The sequence below is a fragment of the Vombatus ursinus genome, unplaced genomic scaffold (genome assembly GCF_900497805.2).
Source record: "Vombatus ursinus unplaced genomic scaffold, bare-nosed wombat genome assembly UNPS02011700.1, whole genome shotgun sequence".
Classification (NCBI taxonomy): domain Eukaryota; kingdom Metazoa; phylum Chordata; class Mammalia; order Diprotodontia; family Vombatidae; genus Vombatus; species Vombatus ursinus.
This window is the reverse complement of record NW_020951478.1, coordinates 3,815,000-3,831,796: the sequence shown is the minus strand read 5'-3', so window position 1 is coordinate 3,831,796 and position 16,797 is coordinate 3,815,000. Positions and strand designations below refer to the sequence as shown.

General features: G+C 40.5%; 1 protein-coding gene across 2 annotated transcripts in view; it reads left to right on the top strand.

Annotated features, from left to right (window-relative positions):
- Positions 1-645: 645 nt before the first annotated feature.
- LHFPL6 (LHFPL tetraspan subfamily member 6) overlaps positions 646-16,797 on the top strand; it is a 286,609-nt gene continuing 270,457 nt past the window's right edge. The window contains exons 1-2 of one of the 2 annotated variants that reach the window (XM_027856876.1): positions 646-1,057; positions 2,482-3,075. In XM_027856876.1, the coding sequence (XP_027712677.1) occupies positions 2,691-3,075 (385 nt within the window). In that variant the 5' untranslated portion in view covers positions 646-1,057; positions 2,482-2,690. Of the gene's footprint in view, positions 1,058-1,095; positions 1,640-2,481; positions 3,076-16,797 lie in introns of those variants that run through there. The other variant, XM_027856877.1, reaches the window with a different exon arrangement.

Genomic DNA, 16,797 nt, shown 5'->3' with positions numbered 1-16,797 from the left:
ATAGCTGTCTGCCAGAAGCGGCTACTGCTGTCCCTGACCACCCGCAAACAAAGCCCCTACTCTCCTCTTCCATTCTGAAATACACACCCAGCTCTTAGAGCCCTTCCAAAGTAGCAGGGTTCTAAGCTCCCTGTCAGCAAGCAATTCGCCTAGTAAAGACAAGAGATTCCAACCTTCGCCTGGAACTTTGAGGAGCTGCCTTTTGGGAGCATCCCTTAAGGGGGGCAAGGATACCAGACATATAGGTAAAGAAGAGGCGATGAGGGTGTGTCTTCATTTAACACCCTACGGTGGCCACAAGAAAGCAATCAACTTTCCCCTGTTGCGCTTCGTCTTCTGGTCCGTCCTCGTCTTCTGGCTTATACCCCTTCCCCCACGTCCCACTACCACTTAGTAAAGACGCTACGTGGGGGGTGGGGGGTACGGGAAAGACTACTAGACTTGTTGTTCTCTAAGTGAGAGGAGCTCCCCTTTGGGAGAGGGTTTGAAAGCTCCTGTCTCTCGCTGCTTGTCTCCTGCACCGCCTCCCCCCGCCCCCCTCCCAGTCCTCCTTGCTCTCCAGGAATGTCCTCATCCGCCAGCCTCAGTTCGAGCTCTGTCTGCGGCGGGGTCCCACCGGGTGCAAAGGGGAGGGGAGAAGAGTGAGGGGAGGGCTGGGGAGGAGAGGGGAGGAGGCTGGCTGTGCGTGCCTTGCCTGCCAAAGGGAGATCTGTTCTTCTGCTTGTGATCCCGGCCGCCCGGGCGCGTCCACATCCCTCCTTAGCTGGAGCTCAGCGTAGCAGCGGCGGCGGCGGCAGCAGCAGCAGCAGAAGGAGAAGAAGAAGAAGAAGAGTTTGCAATATCTCTGCTCCTTCCCCTCTGGAAAACCTGTCCACCCGGCGCGCCCTTGCCTCCCACAGGATTCTAGCTTTCTAAAGTCAGCCTCCTAGTCTTTGGCCGGGAGGCAGAAGAGAAGGCTGGGGCGTCTTTTTCGTGGATGTTACTGCTCTGGAAAGGCAGCAAGTTGCATGTGCGTCCGGGACCGGGAAGGAAAGAATTCAGCCGCTTTACAAAACATGTAAGTGCCGCACGCCGAGCTCAGGCGGGCGGACCGGGACAGGGATGGGGATGCGGGGTAGGGAGGAGACCTCTCTCTCCTCTGGCCACTGGGAGCTCTTCTGCTCCAGGGTTCAGGGACTCAGGCAGCTTTGCTGTCCAGTTGTCCTCCCTGCTGGCAGAGTCTAATTTCGGTGTCTGCCCCCGGGAGGTGCTGCTTCCCATCCTTCCTTCCCCACTCCCCGCTTCCCTCCGCCGGGCAGGGCGGGGCGGGGAATTGGGGAGAGCGAAAGAAGATTCTCCAACTCCTAGGAAAGAAGGAGGCTTTGTGCGTCTTTAAGCTGGGGTGTCCCCTGTCGTGGGGGCGTGAGGATGTTTCCTAATCTCCTGTTGTAGAAGAAGGGTCCTTTGATTCTGCTGGTTCCTTCCTCCCTTACCTCGGCTGTGACCAGCACAGCTCACGCGGACTAACTCCAGAGTGACCTGCCGCTGACAGGAGTCAGGAAAGGAGCCAGAGATCCTCTTTCCAATGACATCCGGGGCTGCGTTGGGGAGAGAGAGTCCAGCCTAAGGCAGCCTCCAGGGCAGGCAAAAGCTTGACTGGGTACTTAAGTAATGGAGCGAGAGCGGCTGGGCTAGACGGGATTTCTTTCTTAATCTCACTCTTTTGTGGAAAGTTTTGGGGAGTCAGGAACCTAGAGAGGCGGAAGATGAGGGACAGAGAAGGACATTCAGATTCTGTCTGTGGTCTTCGGTGAAGGGAATAGAGAGCTTGCTTTATTATTATTATTATTATTATTTGGTTGAAAGTTGACACACTGAATTGGGTTGGGCAAGTAGGTTTCATTGAGATTATTCACACAAATACCCATGCTTTCATTTTCACTGGAGGAAAGTCATTGCTAAGGCTAAAGGAATGACCAGATGCTCCACTTTATGTGTCTGTGTGGGTGTGTGAAGGGGAGGCAGCCCAGCTTTGGGTGTCTACTGTACACAGACAGTGAGCTAATACACCTCTAAGGGTACTCAGATAAAGTCTGTACCTACTCTCAATGAATTTGGAGAGTAAAAGCTTGGGAAAGCCATGTTGGAACCAGAAAAATTTTGGAGGCTATGAACTAAGAAAGTAAACAATCTATAGTGTGGCTCATTTTATTTTAAGTTTACTGTTAGTGAATTTTCTGTATTAATTTTATTTGCCAGTACATGAAGTGAATTCACCAACTTGGCAAATAGATGGCATGTATTTCTCTAAGTAAATAGCTGTCAGTAATTATTTGGCTGAGACTGTGGGAGGACGGAGCCAGGCACACTTAACTGGGTTTGTAATGAAAATTACTTATGAAATGTTGGGACTTTCTAGAATTTCAAACTGGGTCAGCTGAGTTGGTGTGATCACATTTCTCAATATATTTAACTTTATTTCCTCTACTGTTGTTTCACTAGGGACTATTATCCTTACTGCAGAAGAAAAGAAGTTGATGGCCAGTAAGATTCAAGATTGCCTCCTTCAAGAAATTTTCCAAAGCTGAAGGATTAAGGCTTCCTGTGAGTCTTCCTTTGACGTATCAATACTCTCCTCCATTCTCAGGAACAATTTAGTTCTGGTCCTTTGTGGGTCTTCGTTCTCACATTTAGTGTTTTTGGATGAAATCATGGCATCTAGCCTAACGTGCACAGGTGTGATCTGGGCGCTGCTCTCCTTTCTCTGTGCGGCTGCTTCCTGTGTAGGATTCTTCATGCCTTATTGGCTTTTGGGATCGCAAATGGGGAAACCGGTGTCCTTTGGCACTTTCCGGAGGTGCTCATACCCAGTGCATGATGAGAATCGCCAGACGATGGTGATGGTGGAGGAATGTGGGCGCTATGCCTCATTTCAAGGTATCCCCAGCGCAGAATGGAGGATCTGTACCGTAGTGACCGGGCTGGGCTGTGGTCTTCTTCTGCTGGTGGCACTGACTGCTCTCATGGGTTGCTGTGTGTCTGAGCTCATCTCAAGAACAGTGGGCAGGGTGGCAGGAGGAATTCAGTTCCTGGGGGGTAAGTGACCACTTTCTTTTTGTATAATTTTCAGGTTGATTCCTATAATCTCTATTTTAATTTGTGTTGGTGCTTTTCCAGTAGGGTCCCTATCATTCTTGTTCAGACACCACTTAACAGTTAGGCTACATAATGTTGTGCCTCTGATGGTAGGACAGAATTAAAGGAACTCATTGGAATTATTCTACATTACTCTACAGGAGCACTTTTGTTCCACACATCCATTGAAGCATGATGCATCACTGGCCTGTCAAATTCACCTGTATGGGGTGATAATACTGGATTAGATTGGAAATGGAGCAGGGAAGACAGAATTTACATTCCCAGTCATCATCTTGCCATGATTTTACAATGAGATTTCATAATGAAATTTTTGGTGATGAAGATTTCATATGGAAATGAGAAGGGTTTTGAGGTCTGTGCTGTTCGAATTACACTATGATATTTTTTGTTGGGGATGAAATTTGGAAAAAACTTAAAAAAAACTTGGTCTTACATTGTATCACCAAATAAATAGTGTATTTTGGGAAGGAGACTTGTGACTTCATTACTTATTGGGAGATCTTGGTGAAATACTTCTACAATACAGATTGGCACTTTTTTTTTCTTTTTTTCCCCTTGTTTTGAAACTTACACTCAGTGAATTGGCTGGAAGCACTGAGAGGTTAAATCTCTTTCCTGGAGTCACACAGTCAGTATTATACTTTAGAATAAGAATGGAACTCAGGTTTTCCAGACTCCAAGGTCAGCTCTCTGCTCACTATGCTAATGGAAGTAGTTTAATCGTACAGCCTTAATGACATTGTCATAGCTACAAGTCTGACCACTGGAAAGAAAAATTGATGTTAGTTAGAGGGTTGATTATAGCTTTAAGATTTTACCTGTTCTTGGAGACCTTGCCATAGACAAAGGAGAATATTCACGGAAATGATGTTTGATTTCTCCCAGATTGGACATTTTTATTGATAAAGACCAGAAAAAGCTTCCTTCAGCGAGTTTTGGTTTGATTCCTCTGATCATATGGTCTTAATTGTACATTATATGTTTTTCCACTGAGTTTTTCACCTCTATTCTTCAAGCTGACTGGCTGAGTCTTTCAGATTTGGAGTCCATTCTGGAAATATGGCATTCATAGATATAACAGAAAACTAGAGAGAAGAGAAAATCCTTCAAAGCGTGTTTGTAACTTTGTCATGAAGGAAAAGTGAATTCCTCAGTTCTGGTGTGAATTACTGAAAGGATCCAGAAAAGGAAAGCCAAGAATGTTTATCCCTTGAGTCCTCTTTTCATCCCCAGAATAGCCAATCAGGTTATTTGATGTGGAACTGCCTAGTAGTGTTGTGAGAAAGGGTGGAGTTCTTCATTGGCTGCAAGGAACAGTACCCCACAGAAAAACAAATGTATTAGGAAACAGAAGAAAGTTTTTAATATGGCATTTTCCACTCTTGGTTTTTATGCTAAGTTTCTGATTTTCCTCTGCTGGGTGATGAGGGGAGCATGAGCAAATGGTAAACTGTCATTTTTTCATCTTCTCGAGATTCAACTTAACATTTGAACAAAGAGTGAGCTCTTTTGTAACTGGAACATGGTGAACAAAGTTGTTTCAGAGAGGAGAGATAAAAGTATTGATTCTTAAAGCTTGTGTATGAATGCCACATTTTTGGAGAACAGGAATAATCGGGAACACATTATTTTCCTCCACTCATAAACTTGGATTGATTTTGGCAGTTTACCTGGGTAAAGAATCATGACTAGGTAGTTTTTACTTTTCTTTTTTACAGTAAGTATTGCTTTCTGTTTCTCCTTCATTAGTGCAGAGACTGTTACTCTTCCTGGCAGTACAGGAAATTGCTTACAAAGAGAAATCAGTTTTCATTGATTTCCTTTAAATGTATACAGCTGTGAAAGACAGTAGTGGGTGAATCTAACCCATGAAATGCTCACATACTTACTCCTCCTTTTTTAATTCACATAGTTCTAAAACGTGACAAGACAAACATTGCCATTTATAGAAAACACAAGATATAAATCTATTGCAAATCTTTTTTTTTAATGCTATATTTTTCTTTTTGTGATTACTTTTTGTTTGACTCAGATTCTGGTTAGAGTGACTGACATTTAGCTGAAGGAGTAATTTACCCTAAAGAGTTGATTTTCCTGAAGATGCAATCTATATTATGGCTCTTATGATGGTTCTGAATCCAATCTTAAGAATGTATGAGCGTTATTCTGATTCTATCCTCTTGAGGGCACAAGTAAATAGACCTAGGGTTGTCATTGATAACAGTAACTTCAGTCTTTCTACTTTTTTAAAAAACTGAAATATAATAAAAATGATAAAACTGTTCTTTATAGAATGATCATCACAATATTCTCCTAAAATGAGAGACCAAGCAAAAAGTCTATTTAAAAAGTCTTCAGCTTATTGTTCCTAAATTATTGAGTCTTTTTATTCAGGACTAATGTGAGTGATTTCATTTCTTGAGTATGGAAGACAGATGGAAGAGTAAAGGGATAAGAGAGAGAAGGACCTGAATGAGAGGTTTATGAAGACTGTGCCCCATGCTAAACTAACATTATTAAAACCTGTGATGTAAAGCTTTGGGGATGCAGTCTATTCAGGGAGTGCAATGCTGAAAGCAGATTTTCTTATTAAACTGGCTTGCCCAGAAGGGTCATGTTTACCTAGAGTTAGGTAAACCCAAGATTTACTTAGACAGCAGGAAGCAAGTGAATTTCACAAGACAGAACCATTTCTGCTTAACAACTCTGCCTGCTGTGTAGAGACTTGGCCCAGATGGTGTAATGTCAGGGAGTCAAACCTCTACAGAAGTGAGAATAAGATAAAGGACAAAACCTCAGCCTTAAATCAGAATTGTCCTGCTTTGGAAGGTTACAGGTTAGAATAGAATTTTTGGAGCCAGAGTAAATGCACTGAAATTTGCCACCTGTTAAAGCAGAAATTTTTTCTATGGTCACTGGCATGTGAGCCTTAAGTATTTTTTTCCTACCACAGAAAACTTTTTTTTTTTTTAAATATCAGTATGGAAGCAGAGTACAATAGTCAACAATAGTCAACATTCACAAAGTGCTTACTATATGCGAGGCACTCTGCTAAATGCTTTATAATTATTATTTCATTGATCTTCTGGACAAGCTTGGGAGGTAGGTGCAATTATTCTCCCCATTTTACAGATGAGAAAATTGAGGCAAATGAGGTAAGTGACTAGCCCAAGGTTACACAGCTAGTAAATATGGCTAAATTTGAATTCAGGTCTTCTTGACTCCAGGCTCAGTACTCTACCCACTGCACCAAGTATCATGAGCCCTAGAATGAAAGATTTTAAAAAGGCAAAAAGATCAGTATTTAGAAGACTTATTTTTCATGGAAAAGCTGTCACTTATGCAACTCAGTAAAGCTGCTGTGAGAAAGTCAGATTTAATCCCATTTTTTTCTCCTTTCGTTTGATATGGGACATACAACTGTGCAGTTTCAAATATTGCTGCATGCAGAAAGTGTTTCACTTAAATTTTCATTAAGAAGTTTCTTGATAATACACATTGTATTGCTTCATTTGTGTGGAATAAAACCTTCATTCTTCCACTTAATTTTATGCAGAAAAGGTACCAAATGAAAATACTGTTTTGAGGAACTATGGACAGCAAAACTGCTTAAAGTACTTTACAAAGAGGTTAAAATGACAGGTGTGTCTTGTTGAAATTTTGGCATCTGGTGAGTGGAGAGGTCCAGATTTAAATTTAGGGTCTCACCTGAAGAGGATCAAGGTACAGTGTTGGGAAGCATGGCGAATCTACCATATATATCCCCTAGTTGTGTTTCTTGTTAACACAATATTATGATTTAGTCACTTATACATGAATCACATTATGCCTAGATTGGTTAAGAGATAACCAGTTAAGCAGAAGATGATTTCTGGGCTATATGATGCATTGTTGGTTTTTTGAGGTTACCCGGAAACCAGTGAGAACATCTGCTCAAACTTTAGTCAAGGGTGGTCCAAAGTAACATCATAAAATCTGTTTATCTTTTATGCCATCTTGTTCCAAGTGCCCAGTACCTTCATGGTGCATTGTAGGTGCCCATGTTAGCATCTCTTCTACATTCAACTCTCCCTACCATTTTAAGTCTACTTTCTGTCCCATGATCAAAATGTAGTGGTCTAGGCTATTACTTCATTAAAATTCTGTTCATTATTAAATAAGCAGTAACTAACATGATTAATCAATATCAGGGTGTTAATTGAGACAGTGTAGTATAATGGCTAGAAGGCTGGCCTTGATTCTGGAAGTTCTGAATTTAAGTTCTACCTCCAAGGACGATTTCTATTCAAATCCCGCCTCAGTCACTTATTAGTTGTGTGACCTTTGCCAAGTCTCTTAACCCCTTTCAGCTTACCTCCAAGAGTTATTGTGGAGATCAGAAAGACATATGTAAAATACTTTATAAATCTTTAAGCACTATATATATATTAAATCAAATAAGTACTATTATCATTATTATTATTAACATGAGCTGGTCACTTAATCCCTCCATACTCCAAGCAAGTTACTTAATTCCCCATACCCTAGGCACCTCTCTAAAACTAAATTACAAGGGAGTTATTATTCTCCATGGGTAGATGGGGAGCCCCGATATTGAGAATTCACCATACCAATGAAACCACAGGTCCAGAGCAAAAAAGCATCAAAAAAACCAAAAACCAAAAAACAAACTTTCACATGTAGTCCCCTCTGGGTAATCCAGGTGAATTGTATCAGTAGCCTTTTGGAAATAATGCCTTAATTTAAAGACTAGCATAGAGTCTTATAGACACATTAGTTGAAGACCTGGAATCAGATTTTGGCTCTATCATTTGTGTGACTTTGGTCAAATCACTAAAATTTCCTGAGTCTCAATTTTGACCTCTGTAAAATGACTGGGTTTGGACTAGATTAACTTTGTGGATCTTGCAGTTAGGAAAATCTGTGATCTGAGATGACAGGCACTTCATAAATATGTGTTCAGTTGAATTATTGTAAATGGTGGGAGTTAGAGGCATTAAGCACGCTAGTAACTCAGCAGTGGGCAGAGATTTTCCAATGCATCTCAAATCACACTGTGTAGAAAACTGCCTACTCTACCAGTACATGGTTGTAGTATAGGCATTCTGTGGATAACTTGCAGGCTGAGTTAACGGTGGTATAGCTATTTACTGGGATAATTTGCATTCGGAAGAGTTGGCTGTTGATTGCTTGATTTCAGAGCTTAAAGAAAGGACCAAGATTCAGTGAGAATGAAGGCATTCCTGGTGCATTGAGCACACAAACTCCTTTCTCATTTGAATACTTCACTTATTTTAGAACTGGTATCCTAACCCCAATATAGGATACTGACTGAGCCAGCCCTAAGCCTACTTCTGCCACTGTTGTTGTACCAGTTACACTTTTCTGGGGAATCAGACCAATATGTGTGGAATAGCTGTTTGCATTGTATCTCTTTCCATCAGATCGTGAGCTCCTTGAGGGCAGGGACTGTTTTTGTATGTTCTTTGTATAGTCCCAGTGCTTAGCACGGTGCCTGACACATGGCAAACACAATAAATTCTAATTGATTTCTCTTGACCTGATTTTTTGTTCTAATTCTTACGCTCTTATTTACTATCTACCTGCCGGCATATGGTCTGAAGTGTTAGTTTTAAGATGAAAAGAAAACCAGTCATAAGAAGCTGTAAATGGAGAGCCCAGAAATTAGATTTTAATCTAGCTTGCATTTGGAAAGAATGAGCCACATTGCAAGAATGAAACCTGAGGGAGACACTGCCACTTCCGTCTTTGAATGCTGCTGGTCAGAGCCATGCCAAGCCACTTCAGCCACTTCTGTTTTGGAACAACAGAAAAATTAAGGCAAGAAGGCACCCTGAGCCCATGCTCTTGCCTCTAGGAAGAATTAGACTTAAATCATTTCAGACTGATGAGAATCTCTCCCAGTCTTAAAGATTTCTAGGGAAGGAGACTCCACATTTTCCCTCAGCAATTTGCTCTCAGGTTTCATAAACCCTTAATTCCTTGGCTAGTTTGCTTCACAAAGAGAAAACCTCTGTTCCACAGTCACAGATTACACCTGTAATACTAGGCAGCTGTATCACAAATGCGTGGGGATCGTGTGTGAAATTGTGGGAAAAAAAAATAGCTCAAGCCCAAGGCTCACTAAGAGTGGTTTGGAGCCATTGTCTTTGTAGAGGAAGGACAATGTACCTGGTTTAGATAAATTTTGAATATATAAAAACCTAAGGTTTTTGCACTTTAAACCCTGGAGTCAGGAAGATGAGTTCAAATCTGGTTTCTGACACTTCTATCTGTGTGGTTATGGGAGCAAGCCACCTAACTTCTCTCTTTCTCTGTTTCCTACAATGTAAAATAAGGATAATAATAGCAACCTCCCAGGTTGTGGTGAGCATCAAATGATCAAATATTTACAAAATGCTTAGACATAGTAGGCATTTGATTCATATTTTTCCCCTTCCTTTAGGTATATTTGTCATCTCTGAGACTTGGAAATTCCTTAAGGATGGGAATCGTGTTTGGTGAACTTTAATCCAGCAGAGCATCAGATTTTCGATATGTATGTTAGAATATGATAATATATTTTGATAACATTTGAAAACAATCATTGCCACCCCCACCATATTCTTCATATGGACTAGCATTTCCCAAATGTGTTTTCTAAACCTTAGCCTTGAAAGTTAATTATTTGTGATGCTCTTCCATGGGTCTTTACAACCAACCCCATTATTTTGAAGTATAGACACTAGAACTTAATGTAATATATTTGCATTATATATGGTAGAACTATTCCCTGCCTACCCCCCAACTTCTACATAACACATTAGGTGAATTATTGTACATCAGGCTCTTTCATTGTTTATGATGCAGAGCTGTGATTTGACTAACCAGAATAATAGGAACAGTGTTTGAGGATGAAAATGAGAAGGTACCAAACAGAATAAAAATGGAAAAGATCTTCAAATAATTTTATAATAACCTTTTTTTCCCCTTCAAAGAGGGTAGAGCAACCATACTCAGACTAACATCTCAGTCTTGGGTGTGCTTATACAAGAGGGAGAGATGGTACAGAATAGGGCAAAGATATGAAAAACCATTGAATTAGACCAAATATACATAGAGAAAGGATCCATGCTAGAAGCAACACAGTTATGAGAGCATTAGGGGATTGATTCTCAAGGAGAGGAAGATACCAAAGACGTAGATACAATTTTGGATCTTATTAATACTGAAAATAGGTGATCTCTTGATCACAACATCCTTGTGTAGGACCTAGAGTTAGGAAGACCTTAGTTCAAATCGAGCTTCAGGTACTTACTAGCTGTGTGATCCTGGGTGAGTCATTTAGCTTCTGTCTGCCTCAGTTCCTTCCTTTGTAAAATGAGAATAATAACAGTATTTACCCCTCAGGGTTGTTGTGAGGATAAAAGAAGATATTTGTAAAGTGTTCTGTAAACCTTGAAAGTGCTATATAAAGATTATCTGTTGCAAACACGTACCTGCTTTGCCGTCTAAAATTGTTGTGAGAAAAATCTTTACATGCATCCTAGCTGAGGATATTAATGACCAAAGTTATTTTCCTAAAATGTAGATCTGACCATGCTACAACCCTACTCAATAAACTATAGAGATTCTCTATAACTTCTGGAATCAAATGTACTCTCCTCTCCTCTCTTTGGCATTTAAAGCTCTTTTTGATGCGGGCCCCATCCTGTTTTTCTAGGTTCCTCTCCATACCCTATGATCCAGCTATGCTGACCTTCTTTCTGTTCTTTAGACACAACAGTCCAATTCCTGTTTCCAGGCCTCTGCCATCTGTCCCCTATGCTTGGAATGCATTCTTTTTTTATCTCTGCCTCTTTCTTCAAAGTGCCCTCTTCTCCACGAAGCCTTTTCTGATTCCCACAGCTGCTTACAGTGATTGTCAGATGGGGTTTTCCAAACAGTGGTTTCTACAGTAATAACATTCAATCACATTGAAGGCCTACTTGTCCCTTACATGTAAATGATAGCACAACATTTGCCTTATGATTCCTTCAAGCTGTAGCAACAAGATGATATTTCAACTTGGAACCTGCCCTGACCCCTTTATTCTTCTCAGCCATATTGATTTAGTATGGTGCCCTAGCATAGACGTTCAAGGCCTGTCTCTGACACAAACTGTCAGACAGGTCCTGGGCAAATAACTTACCCTGTCTGTGTCTATTAGTTGTCCACAAGGTGATCACCTTCATTGGAAGAGGGAATTTCTTCACTTGGGAGTTCCCTATACCTGTGAAATCACAGTTCTTATCCATACTTATGTAGTCATTCTCTTTTGCACATCATTGGTTTTTACTTTCAGAGGAGCAAAAATAAACCAAACCAAGAGAAAAGAAAATTCAAGTCAAGGAGACATTAGACTTTGAGATTTAGTCTATGGCCTCATAGGCAGGGTGCAGGACTTAGAATCAGAAAGACCTAGGTTGTACTAGAGTGTCTAATATTTACTAGCTATGTGATCATGAACAAGACTTAACCATTATGTGCCTCAGTTTCTTCATGTGTAAACTGGGGATAATAAGCCCTGATATATGTCCTTTCCTGAGTTGTTTTGAGGCTCAAATGAGGTTATGTACATAAGGTGCTTTGCAAACCCAAAAAAAATCCTATTATGTAATAAAATATTATTACTTTAATTATCTTTTGATAATATAAACATAATGGGGGACTTATTTATCGAATTTCAGACTATCCTAGAAGCAAATTTTTAATGTCACATTTGTGAGGGTTTCCCCCTCGAATTCTCCAGACTGATTTTGGTATGACCTCAATTTTCCATGATAATTTCACTTTGATTTTTCTGAACAAAAACATCTGGAGAAATTCTTTTGATTTTTAATGTCTTTCCTTGGGTTGCCATCAGTTACCAGCATTTGAAAGTAGGGATTATTTCATTCTTTGAATTTGTATCTGCAGGACCCTGCATATAGTAGAGACTTGATAAATGTTTGTTAATTTCTTGATTAAATCAGTGATTTTTAGAGCCAGTTATTCTTTCCGCTGCATGATACTACCTCTCTTTTTAGGTCATTTTCAAAAAACATGTTGTTCCAGGACACAATGTTGATCAACTATCTTGCAAGTTTGTGCTGCACATCACAAGGGAACCCTAAGAAAACGTGAAATGATGAGTGAAAATTCATAGCTGAGTCTAGAAAAAAACGACTCAGAGCATATGCCCTATCGATGGTGAGTCGAAAGGGTCACCCTATAACATCTCGAGATACATTTTAAAAATTGCAGACAGAACAAAACTGTCATTGTTGGACTGTGGATACTTGATCCTTGTAGCTCTTTCCACCTCTGCCTGGTGTCTTACTGTACAAGTTGTTTGTAATTTGGCTGAGTGGCAGAAGAATACCCTATGGTATGGTATTTTTATTAACTTGATGTTGCCGGTCTCTAAGGAGTACCAAGTGCTTTACTCATTAATTTACTGGTCTTCAGCTCACTTCAGTTGGGCAAATGTCAGATGTTCTTATTTATACAGATGTTTGCCATTCAGATATCAGTAAAATGTTGCTGTTCCCTGTGTAATGTACTCCATCTCTAGACTCTAGGTATTTTCATTGGCTGCCCTCCATGCCTGGAATTGTCTCCCTTCTCATCTCTATCTCCTGCCTTTCTTGTCTTCCTTCAAGTCCCCTCCAAAATATCATCTTCTATAGGTAGCCTTTCCTGATCCCCCTTAATACTAGTGCTTTTCCTCTGTTGACTATTCCCAATTTATCCTGCTTTATTCTTTTTGTATGTAATTGTTTATATATTGCCTTCCCCATTAGACTGTGAGCTATATGAGAGCAAGGACTATTTTTTTTTGCTTTTCTTTGAATCCTCAACATTTAGCACGGAATCGAAGGGGTGGGGAACCTGTGGCCTGGAGGCCACATGTGGCCCTCTAGGTCCTCAAGAGAGGTCCTTTGACTAATTTGGATTCAAAGTGACAGGGCTGCAGCTGAGGACCTAGAAGGCCATGTGGGGTCTTGAAGCTGAAGGTTCTCCAACCGCGGAGAGCCTAAAACATGATAGGTGCTTCTTCCATCCAGTGACACTGGCCTCCTGGATGTCTCGTGAACAAAACATTTCATCTCTTGGCTCTGGGCATTTTCTTTGGCCATCTCCTGTGCCTGGAATGCTTTCCTTCCTCGGCTCTAACTACTGACCTCTCTAGCTTCATTTAAGTCCCAACTAAAATCCTACTTTCAACAGGAAGGCTTCCCTGACCCCTCTTGATTCCAGTGCCTTCCCTCTGTGAATTATCTTCTATTTATCCTAGACAGTTTGTTTTGTATATATTTGAATGTTGTCTTCCCTGTTAGATTGTAAGCTCCTTGAAGGCAGGAACTGTCTTTTACCTCTTTTTGTATCCCATGAGCTTAGCACAGTGCCTGGAACATAGTAGAAGCTTAATAAATATTTGATTGATTCATATATTTCTTTGTTTTTTTTTTTTGTTTTGTTTTGTTTTTGTTTTTTGTTTTTTTTAGGCAATTGGGGTTAAGTGACTTGCCCAGGGTCACACAGCTAGTAAGTGTCAAGTGTTTGGTCTGAGACAGGATTTGAACTCAGATCCTCCTGACTTCAGGGCTGGTGCTCTATCTACTGCACCACCTAGCTGCCCCTATCAATAGTCTAGATTTGTGACTTCTTTTTTTTTTGGCTAGGCAATGGGGTTAAGTGACTTGCCCAGGGTCACACAGCTAGTAAGTGTTATGTGTCTGAGGCCAGATTTGAACTCAGGTCCTCCTGAATCCAGGGCCGGTGGTCTATCCACTGCGCCAGCTAGCTGCCCCCATATATTTCTTAATAAATGCTTGTTGACAGACTGTTGACTGCATAACAATAATGATAGCATTATTTATTTATTCATCTATATACAGTGCCTTAAGATTTGCAAAGTGTTTTACATGTATTACCTCATTTTATTCCCACAACAACTTTTTGAGGTAGGTGCTATTATTATCCCCATTTAACAGATAAGGATACTAAGGCTTATTTCTGCTCTTAATATGTGTCTGCAGCAGGCTTTGAATTCAGGTCTTCTTCACTCCAAGTCTAGTATGCTACCGGGCTCTGTTACCTATCACTCAAAAGCAATACTGCATCTAAGAGAGAGGTAGTAATTGAACCATGGTGAGCCCATTGATTAATGCGGGGCGCTAGCAATATTCTCACTCCAAAAAAAAAAAAAAAGAGGAGGATCTATTAGATTCTCACTTTTGTGTTATGAATAGGGTCCCAGTCTCCTAACTCTGGATTTTTTTTGGGTTCATAAGGCAAAAGGCAAATATTAAAGACAAATATTTATTCATTATTAATAATATATTTAATGATTGTAGTGGCATTTAGGGCCTGTTATTTCTTCCCCCCTTATATGAAGTAATAGGATATAGTCTATTGGTCAGAAATACACATGACAGGAGAACATGAATAGGCATTTGTAGCATGTTGCAGGGCACCTGGGGAGAATCCCAAAGCATCTGGGGAAGAACAAACATGCTGTCATTTTTGTTTCAATGAACAATTTGACCTTTTCTTTATTGTGTGAAGGTTGAGTTGTCCCAATGCAAATATTCTTTTGTTAAGATACCTTATAATAATCCTTTGTTAAGAAAAAGATGATTTCAAGGGAATGGTTTCTGAAATCACCAAGCCAAGGATTTTGTTTTCTTTTTAGGGGTGACATATTGTTATACCTTGGATTAGCAAAATGATAGAATAACAAAATGGATAAATAATAAATCACAAAACGATAATAGATTTAGAGATGAAAGAGACTATAAAAGTTATCTAGTCTAACTTCCTAATTTTGTATGCGAGGAAAATGAGGCCCAGAGAGGATGATTTGTCCAAGGTCACACAAGGGAGTGAGAGGGAAAACTGCAATTTGAATCCTGATCCTCTATCTCTGAATCCATTGATTCACTACAGTGTTTCCATTATGACACTGTACATATTTTAGGTCAACCTAAGGAGTCTAAAGATAGCTCATTTTTGTAACATCATGAAGATTAGTCAGGTCTTGTTAGGTATTTGGGCAAATTCTAATTTAGAATTTCCTACAATCTTGGTTAAGAGAACCTCATTGTACCAAATCATCTTCTAGAGAGGCCACTTGGTGTAATGGGCAGAGATTTTCTCTCATATCTGGAAAGACCCCCCACTGACATATAATGGCTGCAAATTACTCACCTTGTCAATGTACTAGGCAATTCTCTAAGGCTAGAAGTTTCAGAGATGCTGCTGACCAGCATCAGTGGAAGAATTTTTCCATCTTCCAGGTATTCTCTCTCTTGATGAAATCACAGTTCCATTTGCTATCTTATTTTATGGGTTATATGAGTCAGTGGTTTAAACTTAGCTTTCCTGAACTAAGATTTGATATCTTGATTCTACCTGGGTACAAGAAAAATCAACTGTTTATGCTTTATTCTTTTGTTTCCTACTTTGTCAAAGCAACAAACACATCCTACACATTGTATTCAGATTAATTTTCTTAAATAGAAGGCTCTGGTCATGTCATTCCCTTACTCATGAAGCATCATTGGCTTCCCGTTGTTACTGAGCTGGCCATTCCAAGTCTTCCATCAGTTGACATTAGAACTTGATGGGTGGCAGATTGGCCAGACTGAGGCATGCATGAGGCCAAGAGACTGCACAGAGTTTCTGTGATAGGGCATATAATCAAAGAAGGTTCCAACTACAAGTACTAGAAAAGAATCTGGGCAGGACGGTGGGTCAGCAGGGAATATATTGGACAGCAGAGGAAAGGAGTCCACCAGGTTGGAGAAGAGTGACAGTAGGCAATAGGCAGAGGTTCAGGTAGCAGGGGTTTGGGATTAAAAAGATCTGACATCAGGAAGCAGAGACCTAGCCAAAGAGTATGTAGTTTATGGTAAGACCCCAATTGCTGGGAAAACTGATGAAAGTGTGTCAAGGTCCTAATCTTAGAGGAAATGGAAGATGAGGTAGGTACTAAAATAAGGACAGGGGCTCAGAAAAAGAAGATACGGACCTAGAATTGGGACTGGGCTCCACAATGCAGGATAAATCACAAAGCACAAGCCAAAAGTCCACTCACTGGAATGAAGGCATAAGGACAGCAAAGATGACTTGATCCTCAGCTGCAGGACAATAGGACTGTCTTCTTTTATATCATTTGCCTAGGGGGCAGGTTGGCCTGGGTTGGGGCAAATAATAACTAGCATTTACATGAGGCATTAAAGTTTGCAAAGTACTTTACAAATATTATGTTTTGATCTTCACAACAACCCTGGGAAGTAGATGCTTTTATTATCCTGATTTTATAGTTGAGGAAACTGAGGCAGACATAAATTAAGTGACTTGTCTGGGGTCACACAGCTAATAAGTGTCTGAGGTCTGATTTGAACTTACAGCTTCCTTATTCCAGGACCACAACTGTATCCACTGGGCCACTTAGCTGAAGCAATAGATAAGAAGCTAAGTGGCCTTATCTGGAAGGATCTGAAGGTAAGGTGCTTGACCAGTCTGAATGGCCTTTACCACAATGTCTCAGCCAGCTTTTTAGCCTTATTTGCTGGTGCTCTGCATCCTAGTCCTCGGTCTGAGGGAATACTACCGACAGATTACTTACAA